General features: G+C 41.2%; 1 protein-coding gene across 7 annotated transcripts in view; it reads left to right on the top strand.

The window, feature by feature from the left end:
* The first annotated feature begins 2737 nt into the window (after positions 1 to 2737).
* Positions 2738 to 14585, top strand: part of Arhgap21 (Rho GTPase activating protein 21) — a 135659-nt gene continuing 123811 nt past the window's right edge. For 4 of the 7 annotated variants that reach the window (XM_077803031.1, XM_077803030.1, XM_026401187.2 and 1 more), the window contains exons 1-2: positions 2738 to 2857; positions 4246 to 4686. In XM_077803031.1, the coding sequence (XP_077659157.1) occupies positions 4609 to 4686 (78 nt within the window). In that variant the 5' untranslated portion in view covers positions 2738 to 2857; positions 4246 to 4608. The other 3 variants (XM_077803029.1, XM_026401184.2, XM_026401185.2) reach the window with 3 other exon arrangements.

Genomic DNA, 14585 nt, shown 5'->3' with positions numbered 1-14585 from the left:
CACACTCAGAGACCAGGACCCAGTTTCCCAAATCTTAGTTCTGTGCTTTTGTGCTTCTCCATCCAGATAGCCTAATATACATAAAATGAATATATTACAATGGTTCTTAAAAACATTTCTAAATTTTGCAACATCTTAAGCATATCTATCCCAGGGATTCGATTAAATTGGTATTTAATAGACTATGAAAATTAGTAATTACTTAGTTGAGTGTTAGCTAAAATTAAGTTGCTATTGTTATTAAAAACCATGTTAGGGGCAGTATATTGTTTTGGATAAAAGAATGGATTCTAGAGCCAGACTTGAATCCTGGCTGTGCCCCACTCATTAAGTTATACGAAAAGCTTAGTGGAATACCTAGCAGGAGGCAGTATTATCTACATGGTGATCACTGTTATTATTCGACAGTTCTAGTACTTACACAGGTAAGTAATAATTTGCCATAAGTTACATGGTAAATGATGAAGCTGGGTTATAATCTTGATTTTTATATTTTACTGCCTCTTATAGAAACGTTGCCTCTTTCTGTTATTTTCCTATAATTCCTAAAATGTGTTTTATTTCCTTTTCAAACATCTCCTTTCCTGGCCAATATTTTATTTTCTAGTACCATATTGAAAATCTTTTTCAAAGTCAACATTTAAAACAATTTCTATTACAAAAACTTCAGTTCAAATCTCCTCAGTTGTTAGGCTCTCATTTTATGCACACATGCACATTTGCATTTGTAAAGGAGCTGTTTTGTGCTTTAATCTATTTTTCCTTTCTGGACATATTCTCTATGCCTGCTAGTGTAAACTACTTGAATCCTACATTTCTATTCACTTTTTGTTAATTTACCCAACAGTATCCAACATTAGATGTGCTATGGATCAGTGAGCTGTTTAGTAAATTACCACCTGACCAGCAGGCCCTCCCTATACTTTTATTCCTTTTTTTTTTTTTTTTTTTTCATTCTTGGTTTTTGGCTGACTAGTATGCTCAGCGGCTGTCTGGAACACGCAAATTTCAAGGCCATAAAAATGATTTAGTCAATATACAGCTAAAAAACAAAAACAAGAGCTCGTCAATTTTTAATTTTAATTTTTTTTGAGTGTGAGGATTTAGTTGTTAATTGGTGCTTTCCACTCTAAGGAAGACCAAAAAACGGAGACCTAGGTATTCCTACCCCAGAGAGTGTTTTTTGTCCCCCCCCCTATCAAGAAACAGAACCGGAGGCAGTGGACGAGAAGCAGGGGAGGAGAGGTGACTGAGTCTTTAGAAGATAAGTGTATAAGAAAGAAGGAAAAGATAGAGACACCCCTTAGCTTCTTGGTTTTGTTCTTCTTTTCTCCCTGAGGATGGTGGTGGTAGCTGATCAGACACAATAGCTAGCAGTCCCCCGCTGAAGTGAGGATAGAAATGACCCTCAACAGCACCAGCAGGAGGACTGGGGAAGGGAGGAGGGCTGTATTTAGGAGGGGGAGTGGAAGGGGGTGACAAGGTGAAAAACGCCGCCTCCACATCAAGCTACTACTCCACTTCGGGGAGGCAAGGACCCAAGCCGGTGAGCCACCACCCGGGACCCCTAGGCGAGACGCGAAGGGGAGACTGAGGCGGGGCTGGGGGGGGGGGAGCAGGGGGCGGTGGCTTTACTCTTGGGGGCGGGGCAAAGGGTGGAGGGAGACCTGAGTCAGCAGCCTCTGATTGGTTCCTGTTCTCTTGTCACGTCTCCCGATTGGACAATTTGCAGCGGGAGATGTTGTGAGGCGCGGCGGGGTGGAGCAAGCCGCCCGGGGTCTAAGACCAGGCCCTGGAGTCGGGTGGGGAGGGACGGCGCGCGGCTGTGCTCTGGGTGTGGAGCCGCAGTGACCTGTAGTGCAGAGAAACACAGCCACCTTTCCTCAGTTCTGCTAGTCGCTCCGAAGCAGCTCAGCGGCTCTGTAGATATTTTTTTTAAAGGAAAGAATTGAATGAACAACGCTCCGCTGCTACCTGCTCCCTTTTTTCCCACCACCGGAAAATATTTTGCTGTCTGATGTGAGAGGACACTCCCTTATCTGGAAGTCCCACATCTCCCAGCTTCGTGCTCCTCCCGCTTCAAAAAAGGGGCCAATAATTCACCAAGACATGTCCTTCGCAGTCTGGGACCTTTGATCCCTCGGTTCCATAGATCTCGCTATATGACTGTCTCCCACTAAGCAACCCGGACACCAGCCACCAAATCTCTTTCCCAGGATAAACCCCCGCTCCTGGCCGCTCCGTTCAGCGCTCGGGAGGTCGGAGAGGGCGGGAGATTTTGTGAGCCTGGTTTTGGGGTGCTGCTGGGCGTGAGGGTTTGTGGGTCCCCAGCCGCGTTCGAAGGGGGTTGGCGAGCACCCCTCCCGCCCCGGGTTAATCCTCCTCCTGCGTCGGTTCCCTGGGACCGTATTATTCAAGACAGAAAATATTCAGTCCCAGAGCCTCCCCTGGGGAGGGGAGGGGAAGGAGGTGGAGTGGGAGGAGGTGGATCCAGGGAGGAAGAAGCGAGAAATCCGCCCCCGGGAAACAGCTCCGCGCGGCTGCGGAGCCAGGCGTTTCTGTCACTTGGCGATCGCGGGCGCCGAAGCAGGGCCCCGGCCGGGCCCGGCGAGGCGAGGGGAGAGTCCGGCGGCCGCCGCCCCGCCCCACGCCCTCCCGCGGCGGCCGAGAGCCCGGGGCCGGCCGGGGCAGGTCGCGGCGGTGCTTGGGAGCGGCCGGCCGGGGGCGGCGGCCTCGGAGCGCAGCGGCGGGCAGCGCCGGCTGGTCCTCCCGCTGGGTTCAGCTGGCGCCGGCGTGCGGAACGCGCTCTCCGGCGGTCGGCAGCGCGGTGCGGGATCCACTCGCCCCGCTTCCTCCGGTGCGTGTTTTCTTTTTCCGTTTTAGCCGGGAGGGCAGAGCGCTGGCGGGGCTGTGGAAAACCTGGTTCACAGCGGGTTCCTTCCCTTCCCGCCACCTCAAACCAGTGCCGGAGCTGGCGCGGGGCCGCAGGGAGTCTGCGGCGGGCGTCCGGAGGGGGCGGAGGGGCCGCGCCCGCGTGTGCGGAGCCTAGGAGGGCCGGCAGGAGGAGGGAAGGGCACAAAGGCCGGTGGCGGGCGCCGGGGTCCGGCCGGACGGCCGTGGAGGAGGGGCGCCTCGGGCCGCTCATGAATATTAACCGAGCCTGCGGCCTAGCGCCTCCCGGCCGGGCCCGTCGCCCAGCCCGCGTCCCCGCTCCTGCTGGCAGCCGCGCGGGGCAGCTGGGCCCGAGCGGGCGGGAAGGTGAGCCCCCGGGTTTGGATCTTTCCCCCACGCCTTCCCGCACCTTTTTCGAAGTACACATTTGGGCCACTCTTCTCGGGAGCTCGAGCTCCCCGACCCGCCTCAGGAAGGGGCGGAGGAAATAGTGGTAGGTGGGTGGTGGTTTTCTTTTTCCTTTTTTTTTTTTTTCCCCTTCCCTAGGTGGTTACAGGGGAAGGGATAGTGTCGGGTCGTAGTTGGGGGAACAGCCACGAGATAAAAGTTGCCTGGGCTGAGGCTTCGTCAGTGTAGCTCCAGAATAATGCCCTGGAGCGGGAGCGGCGCCGCGTCCCGCTCGCGGCCGCACGCCTCCTTGCCCGGCCCGGTCGTCCCCACCCAGCTTCGCCGCGGGCCAAGGAAAACAGCCGCCTCCTCGGGGACGCCGGCTCGGGCGGAGGGGCAGGGTGCGGGCGGCCAGAGTCACCCGGCGGCCGGGGCAGCCCGCCTGGAGACTCCGCCAAGCCTACGCCGGCCTTGGCCCCGGCCCCGGTCGGCTTTTTGTTTGTTTTTTGAGGAGGTGGAAGGGAGCGAGAAGGTTGTAGGAAAGTATCCCGTTTTGTCCCCGTGGGGAGAAACATCCCTGAAGTGTGTGTATCCGGGTGATGCAGAACATACCTACTGCCTCTGTTCTGCCCAGGAAATTCATTAATTAAAATGCACTTGAACAGGGAATTTTTTTTTTTTTTCTTGAAGGCTGCACAGCAGCCAGCTGTGTTTGATAAAACCCTCGGGAAATTCTGAGGTTTCTCGTTCTTCTGTGCCCCTCTTGAATTTATAAGCTTTTCCTTTAATTTTTTCCCCCCAAAATTTGATGCATGCAAAGATGAGTTCTTTTTTCACTTGTATGGTTCGTCTTCTTGGACCGAATAATCCGAGTGCCGGATACGCGAACTTGATGTCGACATGTGGCAAGGCTAAAGATCGGTGTCTGGAGAAAGTTCATGCCCTTTTAACTTCTCCCTGTTGTAGGAAGGACCTCTTCAGGAGCAGACGCTGGAGCGACCCACTGGGCTTCCTTTTGGCCCCCGGAGTTAGCATTGCTTAGAAGGGACCGCTTTCTGCAGTTGGCCTGGACATTGACTGTTAAGGAGATCTGTCTCCTTTGTTTTTTTTAAGTCTCAAGAAATGGAAGAAGACGGTGGAGTCAGTTGAAGCCAGCATTGGAAGCTTCCTGAAAAACCTTCATTCCCTGGCACGTTGTTTCACTAGCCCTGCATCTTCTCTCCCAGTCTGGTGTGAAATTCTTGCCCTTTTGACTTGTGGTGGCATTCCCCACCCAACCCCCAATGTGGACTCCAAAGGATTTGCCCTTTCTTTGCAATTTGAAATGAAATGATGGCCACACGTCGGACTGGTCTGCCTGAAGGAGATGGTGACAAGCTCAAAGCCTGCCGGGTCCCAGCCTGTGAGGTAAGCCAAGGAGGCCATGCCATTGGTGGCTGTTCTACAAGTAGGGAGTTCAGCTGTTACTGGGACTTTGAGCTGGTTGGTGAGAGTGACCTAGTTGACCAGGAGCAAGGTGAATCCTTGCCCACTCTTACTTCTCAGGGCTTCCAGTGATTCTTTTGCAAATATTGTCCTTGTCTTTGACTTGTCACCATCTTGGTCACCCCTTCAGAATGTGGAGCCCTCCCATTCTGGTGACTGTGAATACTGTAAGCCTGAGAAAAGTACGTCTCAGTCCCCTTTTTCCTTCAGCTCCCAACCTCCAGTATTTTTCATGTTGAGCTGGTTGGGTTTGGTTGTGTGTGCATTTGGTGTATATGTGTGTGCAGGGTTTGCCCTCCCTGGTGGAGAGGGTAGGTGGTGCCACTTGGAACTACTGGAGAAGGTCCTGGCTGCTGTTGATGCAGATCTCTGCTTTGGGTAGGAAAAAAATTTTTTTTCCCATGGACATTTTAGGCCCAGCCTTGGAAAACACCTTGTAGTGTTGTAATTCCAACTCCCTGAAAAATCTCCTGCCTTGACTGTTATTTTATTTATGCCCTTCCTTTCACTGCTCAGAAGGTCTGTGAGCTGCCCTGGGGTGTCAGGTGTCTTGCATTACTGTTTGAACTAGCATCTTGATAAGGGCCCAGAAGATTTTACTCCAGGTTTCCTGAATTTTTTTTTGAGCACTCATAGAAAAATCCATTGATTTATGGCATCTATATACCCTGTCACTTTCTCATATTTTTTTTTTCTCCTTGTATTTAAAAATTGGAGTATTTGGAATTTCTTGCCATAATGAGTAGATTGTGTTTAGTTAGTTGTGTATGGTTTCTGTAATTTGCCTGTTAAATGCACTGAATATTGTTATCCTAGAACTTTCTTTTTGAGACATCTATACTTTTATTGAAATCCTGAGGATATTTATTTGGGTCTCCTAAGTGTTAAATTTTAACTTCATAGCCCTTGACACAAGTCTAGTTCTAAGTGTGTGAGTCTGGGCATTGTACTGAAAATGAATTGGAAGTAAAATTTTGGTCCATAAAACATACCTTGTGCTGTTTATTTCATATTGGAGTAGAAAGTTTGTGCAGAAAACAGGGAGGTACAGTGTGCAGATACTGCACAATTTATTAGGCAGAACTGTAGGTTTACATTTACAGTCAGCATTTACTTCTTGACATCTGTAAACACCTGGTTGCAGGTAAAAGCATGATTAGGTGTAACACCACAGTCTTCAGATCATGGTAAACCATAATAACTCCTTTTGGAAGGCCTGCCTACAACCTGGTGATTGCTTAATGTGTATTGTAGTTACATAATAATATGTACTGAAGTCCTAAAGCCCTATTTGTCATTGTTTTGTGAATACTTTAATTAGCATGCTATTTGCATTATATTTGCAAGAACTAATGTTTATTTGATTTTTTTGGTGTGTGTGTCATTTAAGAGATGCCTCAAACCAAGAATTTAGACAGAGCAGTTAGTTGCACACTTGGCTTTTTTAAACAGTGACAGTTGTGTATTTTTTTAAGAGCTGTGAAATTTGTTTTTATTTGGACCTTACTTCTGGCTTTGCTATATTGTTTCTAATATGGAAAAGAAGAAAGAGTATAAGCAGTACTTGAATTTGGTATTAAGCTGTAATATTATTTGGCTTTTTAAAGACTAGGTAGATATTTTGCTGAGATTCTTTGTGGAAGCAGAAATAAATCCTCCGGAAACTTGTGTGGTTATTGTCTGTGTTTAATTGTGATGTGAATTTATTCCCAATTGATGCCTCTGATGCACGTTACATCTTGTGAATATTTTTTAGTAATAGAAAGGGAGTTGCCATTGGAATGCTTTGGATTGATATTTAAGTTTCTGAACACCGCACTTAATTTTATTAAAAAGATTTTGTTTTATAGGACTGTCATTCTTTAAAAAATTTCAAAAACCAATAGCTGCATTCCTATATGTGTTCGAATGAACTAAACCAGAGACGAGCATGTGTGTAATGCTGTCAATCAGCCAAAAAACTCAAATTGTGGGAGAGAAGAAATCAATGTGGCAAATTAATAGGTGTCTGTTTCATGTCTTTTCTAATTAACTAACTCCATCTTCTATGAAGTCTGTTTTGCTTTGTTGAAAACAATCTGAAATTTTTTGTTCATCATAAGTATTTCAGTCTAATGGTGTTGCTATGTGAAATAATTTAGGCACTCCCCTGAGAATATATGGGAGAACCCCAAAACACATAACCAACCAGTAATCCCAGCGACTTGGGAGGCCAAAACAGGAGAATTGAAAGATCAAGGCCAGTTTCAGCATCTTAGCAGAACCCTGTCTCAAAATTTAAAAAGTAAAAATAGATGTGGCTCCGTGGTAGAGCACTCACCTAGCATGTGTGAGGCACTGAGTTTGATATTCAACACCATATTAAAAAAATAAATAAAAAAATACATAAATAAAATAAAGGTTTTTTTTTTTGAATAGAAGAACTATTGCATCTATGGGTTCAATCCCTAGTACTTCCCCCACAAGGGGTGAGGAAACAGTTAACGATGGCCCTCTTCAAATAAAGAGTTGTGATAATTCAGTAGAATATGTCTTGGCATTATACAATAAGCATATCACAAATTGTATTCGAATAAATTTATATACTTTATATATCTAAAAGGTTTGTTTTCAAAATTGGTTTCATTTACTATGTACCACGTGTTTATAGGTGTGTGTTTATTCTGGTCTGTGAAGTATTCTGACAGCAAGCCTTGAGTAACTGCTCATAAAATCACTTTGTATAGACTCTTAGAATCCTCTGTGGTGTGACTGCGCCTTCCTGTATTATATAGTTTCATCCTTTAAGTTCAACTTGCTTTGTTTTTTTAAACCAAAGAAGTGAAAACTTTCACTCGGCTTTTTAGCCATTTTTTATAGGATTTCACTTTCTATCTGTAGTTCATACTACTGTCCAGTAATGGAATTCCCCCCCCCAAGCATTTTTATTGTTATTTAAAAACTGTATTTACTATTGCTAATTAACTTTTTTTTTTTTTTTTGTATTTTGCTTCTTCACCTAGGCTAAGGTTATTCTAGCACTGAAATGTATTGATAGCTCATGAAAACTATTTGTTGGTTGTTTATAGAATAGTGTAAACAATAACTAGGCCATTTTTCTGTGTATGAACTTATATGAACTCATGCTTTGGTTGTCTTTCTGGCCTACTATCCATTTTGCTTTTGTTCTAGACTCCCTTTCTCCTTCTCAGACTCTCTCTCCCTTTCCATCTCTTTCTTACCCTTACTCCATCACTCTCCTATTCCCTCTTCCCCTTTATATATCTCTTTTTGTTCTTTCTGCTTTTTATAGTGTTCTTCTTCCACTGCTTGTCTGGTTTATATTGGATTTAACCAGAGCCAAATCTGTTCCATTTCTCCACTCTTCTCACTCCCTGGGTTTTATTTATTAATTTATTTTTCATGTGGTATTAATCCCTATCTATGATTCCCGATCTATAATTTTATTTCAGATTTTATGGTTGACTTCAACCTAGGTAGCCAGTTTGCCTTTTTACTTAACAGTGTTTTGATAGTTAACAGGCATTGCAAACTCAACATATTCCACCCCTGCTACCTACCTTCCCCTTTTCTGTACTCCTTCTTTTAATGAGTAGTGCTACTGTCTACTTATTTGTCCAGATCAAAAACTAGGTCATTATCCTTGACTCCTCATAGCTAAAATCCTGTTGAGTATATTCCAAATCCCAGTGCCACTACCCAAGTTCAGGCATCAGTTGCACCTACCTGATGAACCATGAAAACAGGCTTCCTAAGGAGTTCAGTAACCCAGCTGTGCTCCTTTCCAGAGTTTGATCCCTACCATAATCAGTGATCCTCCTGAAATAGAAAGGCCAATACAGAGAGTAAGGAGAGGGAGAGTAACAGAAAAGTGAGCTACATTCTCCCCATATAAAATAATTTTCTTACTTCCTATTGCCTTTGAAATAAAGTTGAGACTCCTTACAAGTATTAAAGGACTTGGGCTGCCCTTCTCCTATCTCCCTTGTTACTTCTTTCTATACTTCCTGTACTGAACTCCTTTCAGGTCTGTAGAGACAGAACAGTATTTCTCTTAACTTTAGAAATCTGTAAATATATTCTTTCAACCTTTTTCCACTCTCTCCTCCCCCTCTTCCCGATTCTCCGTGGCTGATCTTCACTTACTCTGATCTTTTCTTCCTCAGGAAAGCCTTTTCTGACTCTTCAAGCCTGGGATTAGTAGTCTGTAGTGCATTATCCTAAAACAGGATGAACTGTGTAGCAGCATTTAGAAGTCTGTTTATCTCTAGCCCTCATGGATTGTGGTCCTCATTAGAGCAGAGACTATGTTTGTTTCCACAGTGTCTGACACATAAGTCTTCAGAATATATTTGTTGAATGAATAAATATGCACAAAAAGCTTTAAATTTTATTAAATGTTCACTTAAATTCTAGTACACTGTACTCTCTTGATTATTCTCCTTACTTATTGTCCCCTCCTGATCTTCATACACCTCAGGGCTCAATTTGATCTTCTTTACTTCTTCTATATTCAGTTTCATGGTTTTAAAATATCAAATATATATTGCTAGTTCATATATATGGAATATAACGCAAACATGTATAATGTATATACACATACAAATACCTCTGTGTGTGTGTGTTCACTGCTAACTTACCTCTCTGTCTATTAAATTCAGATTCCTTCATCCAACTGACCTGACCACTATGAATCTCCACTTGGATATTAAAAGGCATATCCAAAACCAAATTCCTGATTCTCTGCATCCGTTCCCCATCTTCCTCCAATTGCTCCTATTAGTCTGCCTCATCTCAAGCAATAGCAATTTGACCCTTCCAGGACAGGCATCTTGGAGTGATTTTTTTTAATGTCTTTCTTTTTTTCTCAGATATGGCATGCAAATCTGGTTGACTGGTCTCTCAGCTTCAGTCCTTGTGAGCTTGGAGTCTGTAACAGTAACAGTAATCACACAGTAATCTCCCCACAGTAATGAGAGTAGGTCATTTATAAATCAGATCATGTCACTCCTTTTTTCAAATTCCTGTCAAAGGGTTTCTCATTTCTCTGGAGATTATTAAAGGCCAAAGTTTTTATGGTGATCTGTAAAGCCAAGTACAGCCTACCCTCCTACCTCCCTGACCTCACTTTCTGTTACTCTTCCCCTCCTTACTCTGTACTGGCCTTTCTTATCTTCACCATGCACATCAAGCTTGGTTAGTTCCCCCAGAGCCTTCCCACTTGCTGAATCTTCTTGGAACAATCTTCCAGGTTTCTACTTGGCTCACTTCCTTGTCTCTTAGGGCGGTTGCTTAGAGGTCACCTTCCCAGTGAATCTTTGCCAGCACTCTCTTTTGTGACTCCCCTGCTCCTCATGCCTGCCATGCCTTACCCTGCCCAGCAGCCCTCCTTCCTTGCTTTATTTATCTCTATATCATATAATGTCCACTTGAAGCGCTTATATATCAGATTTGGCTTATTTATTTGATACAAGTAATGTATATAGAATGTAAATATTAAGAGTGCAGAGTTTGTCTGTTTCATTCATTTTGTATTTTATGTGCTTAGAATAGTATCTAGCCTTTAATAAGTTCTCTGTAAATACATTGTTTAAAAATTAATCAAGACTAGAAAAATTCCAAAATGTTATTTAGTTTGTGTGTAGGCATATAAGTATGTGAACACTTATTTTAGATTATGCAAAACATGTAGAGTATGAAGTTCATGTTTTTGCTTAGATTTCCTCTCCACCTTAAATTCCATTCCATTTAAATTATAACTGCTGTTCAAATTTCTGAGGCTTTTTTTTTTGTTGTTGTTGTTTTTTCATCTTTCTTACCTTTGGGAAGCTGGTTACCAAGTAATAATAACCAAGATAATATGCAGTTTAGAGATATGAAATCATTTTCACTGAGGGGTAATGAATAACAACTGGAAAGATAGGAAAAGCTATAAAAAAGTAATGTGTCTCTTTTAACAATGTTTTATTTCTTAAAATGAATATCCAGTATATGTTCCTTTTTATGTATTTTTATTTCTTCTGTCATAAATATTTCTTGATCAGTTCAAAAAGAGATCACAACATTGACTATAATAAAATGTCAACAGTTAATTCTGGATAATGAGAATATTGAAATTGCATTATTTTCTCTTTCTTGAATTTTTTCTTTATTTAATTCTCAGACTACTATAAAAAAGATACTATTTGCAGATTTTAGAAAATAGGTTGTATTTACCATTTTTGTGAAAATCAGGTTGCCAGCAAACTACAACGCTTAAAACAATATTTGAATAGCTTTAAAGAAGTTTGTTTTCTTCTTTGGAGGCCTAGGATTCATTCTGGGCTAGCTATAACATAACTATTACTTAATTTCAATGTTTGTAATGCTACAGGTTAGGGTTAAAGACTGTGAGGATGAGAATAATGGCAGTGGCAGCATCCGGTTATTGTTGCTGAGTGGCATTTTGGCATTTCTGCATTTCGAAGAAGCCTGGTGAATGAATGGAGTGGGACCTATCACTAGATAAATGAGTACTCATTTAAAATGAGTACTCAGATCTGGAGAAAATTTCTCCATAAATTACTTTTGAGTTCCTTGGCATTCATTCCTTCTAAGTACAGCATCTTTCAGAGTCCATTGTGTCTTTTATTCGTTTTGTTTTTGTGGTGCTGGGGATTGAACCTAGGGCCTTGTGCATACATGGCAAGCAATCTACCAACTGAGCTATATCCCCAGCCCAAAAGTCTGTTGTGTCTTCATTTCATGTTCTTCATTTCTTTAGCTACTACCAGGTTAAGTAACATAGAACAAAAGTAATATTCAGTTTCTTTTGTTCTTTGTTTTGTGAAGGGACTTGTCTTCTTATTATATTTAACACTGATTTAAGTGTGGGTAGTGTGAGTGTTGATAAGATGCACAGATGCTGTTGTTGAATTCAGCTATTTTCTGTTACAGAAGGAACATATGGTATGCACTTGTTTTTCTTTCTGGTTGATGTGATTAGATTACTAAAATGAATGGTTATTGTACTTGAAAATTGTCTTAGTATTTATCTACTTTTAATTGACCTTAAGGAATTAAATGTTCTAAAATATTATAAGCCTTCTATATGTTCTGTTGGTTTGAAGTAGACATCTTTGTGTAAAAGCTCAGTTTTGGATTGGTGTAGTTGTGAGTAGTTTCATGTATGCAGTGCTTCTTATGATCTTTCAGATTCTTTGTCTGTCTCGTAACCTAATAAGACTTAGTTTCTGGACTTCATATTCTTTTGTTTACTGAAATAATTTTTACTATATCTTAAGAGGACTTATATTCTGAAGAGCATCTTGATTTCCTCCCTATTTACAAGATAGAGTATCATTAAAAATCAGTGGATACAAAACTGGATTTATAATTATATGTAGACATTTCTTCTGAATGTGGCTTAGCTAGTCTGATCTTGTAATTAATAGACACTTTAACCTGAAGGTATCTAGACATCCTTAATACTCAGTATCTTTCTAATAAATAAAAATTCTGTACTTAAAAGAAGTTATGTAAGCTTGATCAGTAAGACCTGCTTTTTCATCTACAAATTCTGCATGTTGGCTTCTGGAAATATATTATGTACTAGTGGATGTGAGGAGAAGGGAAAGCTTTGGGCACACTGTTAAAATCAGATCTTAAATGTAATGATTTTAGGGAATTGTTTTTCAGTTTGTTTTTTCATTTAATAATGTATCATAGACATACCTCTTTGTCTAAAGGTTGTATAGATAGGTCTTGTCCATTTTGTAAACGGAGAAAAAGAAACTTAAAAAGCACAGTCCAAATCTGTTTTCAAAGGCTGTAATGTAAAAGAGGGATTAGATTTATTTGTATGACTAAAAAGGGTAGAACTAGGATCAATGGATAGGTAGATGGGCCAATTTATTTAGTCCACTAGTTGGAATTTTTTTCAGGTGTTTTTGAAGAGGTAGGGTAGTAAATGACCTTCAGTTGAATGTATTATTGAGGAAATTTCCTGCTTTGCTAGTAGTTTAAATCAGGCAATCTGGTGAGCATTAGAATCACTTGGACAACTTTTAAAATTTCGGATTCATGATCCTACCGATTTAATCAATCAGAATCCCTGGGTGTGACCTCAAAACCTTAATTTTGGGCAGTCATTGCTTAATCTAGTTGTTATCCAAGTTTGGAACAAACAGGACTAGATGACATTCACAGATCCTTCCAAGATCTAAATTCTTATGATACCCTGATTTTGGAATTGTTATAAGCAAACTGAAGTCATTGTAAAGAAAACAGGCAGACATATGAAGGGAAATTTTAAATGGCTGTAAACCAGTGAACATTTCTCTCTCTCTCTCTTTTTTTTTTTGTACTGGAGAATGAACTCTGCTTTACCACTGAACCACATCCCCAGTCCTTTTTTTTTTTTTTTTTTTTTTTTTTTTTTTTTGAGACAGAATCTCTCTTAAGTTGCTAAGGCTGCCTAGAACTTTTAATCCTCTTGCTTCAACCTCCTGAATTGCTGGGATTACAGGTGTGTGCCATGGTGCCTGGCAATAAGGTATTCTTTTCAAATAAGGTAAATTTTGTGTCAAAAGAGCACTTTAAAATTAAACAGTTGTTGATGTTGTACTTTTTATATGTATGCTACATACTTAAATCAAAAGTTAAAAATTTTAAAGTGATAGAATTCTTTGTCTTATTGCAGCTAATATTGTTGCTTTTAAGCTGTATTATGAAAGTGTTTTGTTGGCATCATTTACAGAAGGATATTTTTTAAAAATTAAATTTATTTATTTTACAGTAGAATGCATTTGGACATATAGTACACAAATGGAGCACAACTTCTCATTCCTCTGGCTGTACGTGGTTCAGAGTCACTCCAGTAGTGTAATCATACATGTATATAGGTTAATAATGCCTGTCTCTTTCTCTGTCCTTACCATCCCCACAACCCCATCCCTCCCCTCTACACAAACCAAAGTTCCTTCATTAGAAGGGTATATTTTCCTTAAGCAAAAACTCAGAATGAATTAGTTTGTGCATGTTGTAATCATTTGTTCATATTAAAACTTTATCAAAAATAGGAAAAGTTCAGTGGAAGAATATATAAATGGAAGATGTCCTTTATCTAGTTACACATTGTGAAAGGTAACAGGAATTATTCCACCATAAATCTTTAATAACTGATAATTAATAAAGTATTTCCCCCTGCATACCCTTGCCCTTTTCATACCAGTGGCAGTTCTCTCCCTGTCTGTTGAATCAATCTTGTCTTTAAGTCTCATTGAATTGGATAATATGATGCAAGTACAATGCAAACTAATTGCAATGTCTAATTGTTAATTCTGCAAAAGAAGCAGGATTTCTTGAAGTTGGTGAAAGTGATGAAGGCAAAGCCACTGACAAAGGATCTGGCAGTGAGGCCAGTTAACAAATGAAGAAAATGTAATCAAGGTTGATAGGCATCTCAAAGGAGAGCAAGTTGAATTTGAAGGATTAAGAGAAGCTTTTGAGAAAACTGATACCTTTGGGTATCAGTTTAATGTGATGTATTTCTTTGTTTTTTTATATTAATTTTTTTAAGTTTATTTTAGCTTGTTTTTTTAAAAAAATTAATTGTAGATGGATACAATACCTTTATTTTATTTACTTTTTTAAAATATTTATTTATTTTTTAGTTTTTGGTGGACACAACATCTTTGTTTGTATGTGGTGCTGAGGATCGAATCCGGGCCGCATGTATGCCAGGCGAGCTCGCTACCCCTTGAGCCACATCCCCAGCCCCTATTTACTTATTTTTTAATGTGATGCTGAGGATCAAACCCAGGGCCTCACATGTGCTACAC

The sequence above is a fragment of the Urocitellus parryii genome, chromosome 9 (assembly GCF_045843805.1).
Source record: "Urocitellus parryii isolate mUroPar1 chromosome 9, mUroPar1.hap1, whole genome shotgun sequence".
NCBI classification, from domain to species: Eukaryota; Metazoa; Chordata; class Mammalia; order Rodentia; family Sciuridae; genus Urocitellus; species Urocitellus parryii.
Note: the sequence above shows the minus strand (reverse complement) of the source record. Positions and strands in the feature narration are given on the sequence as shown.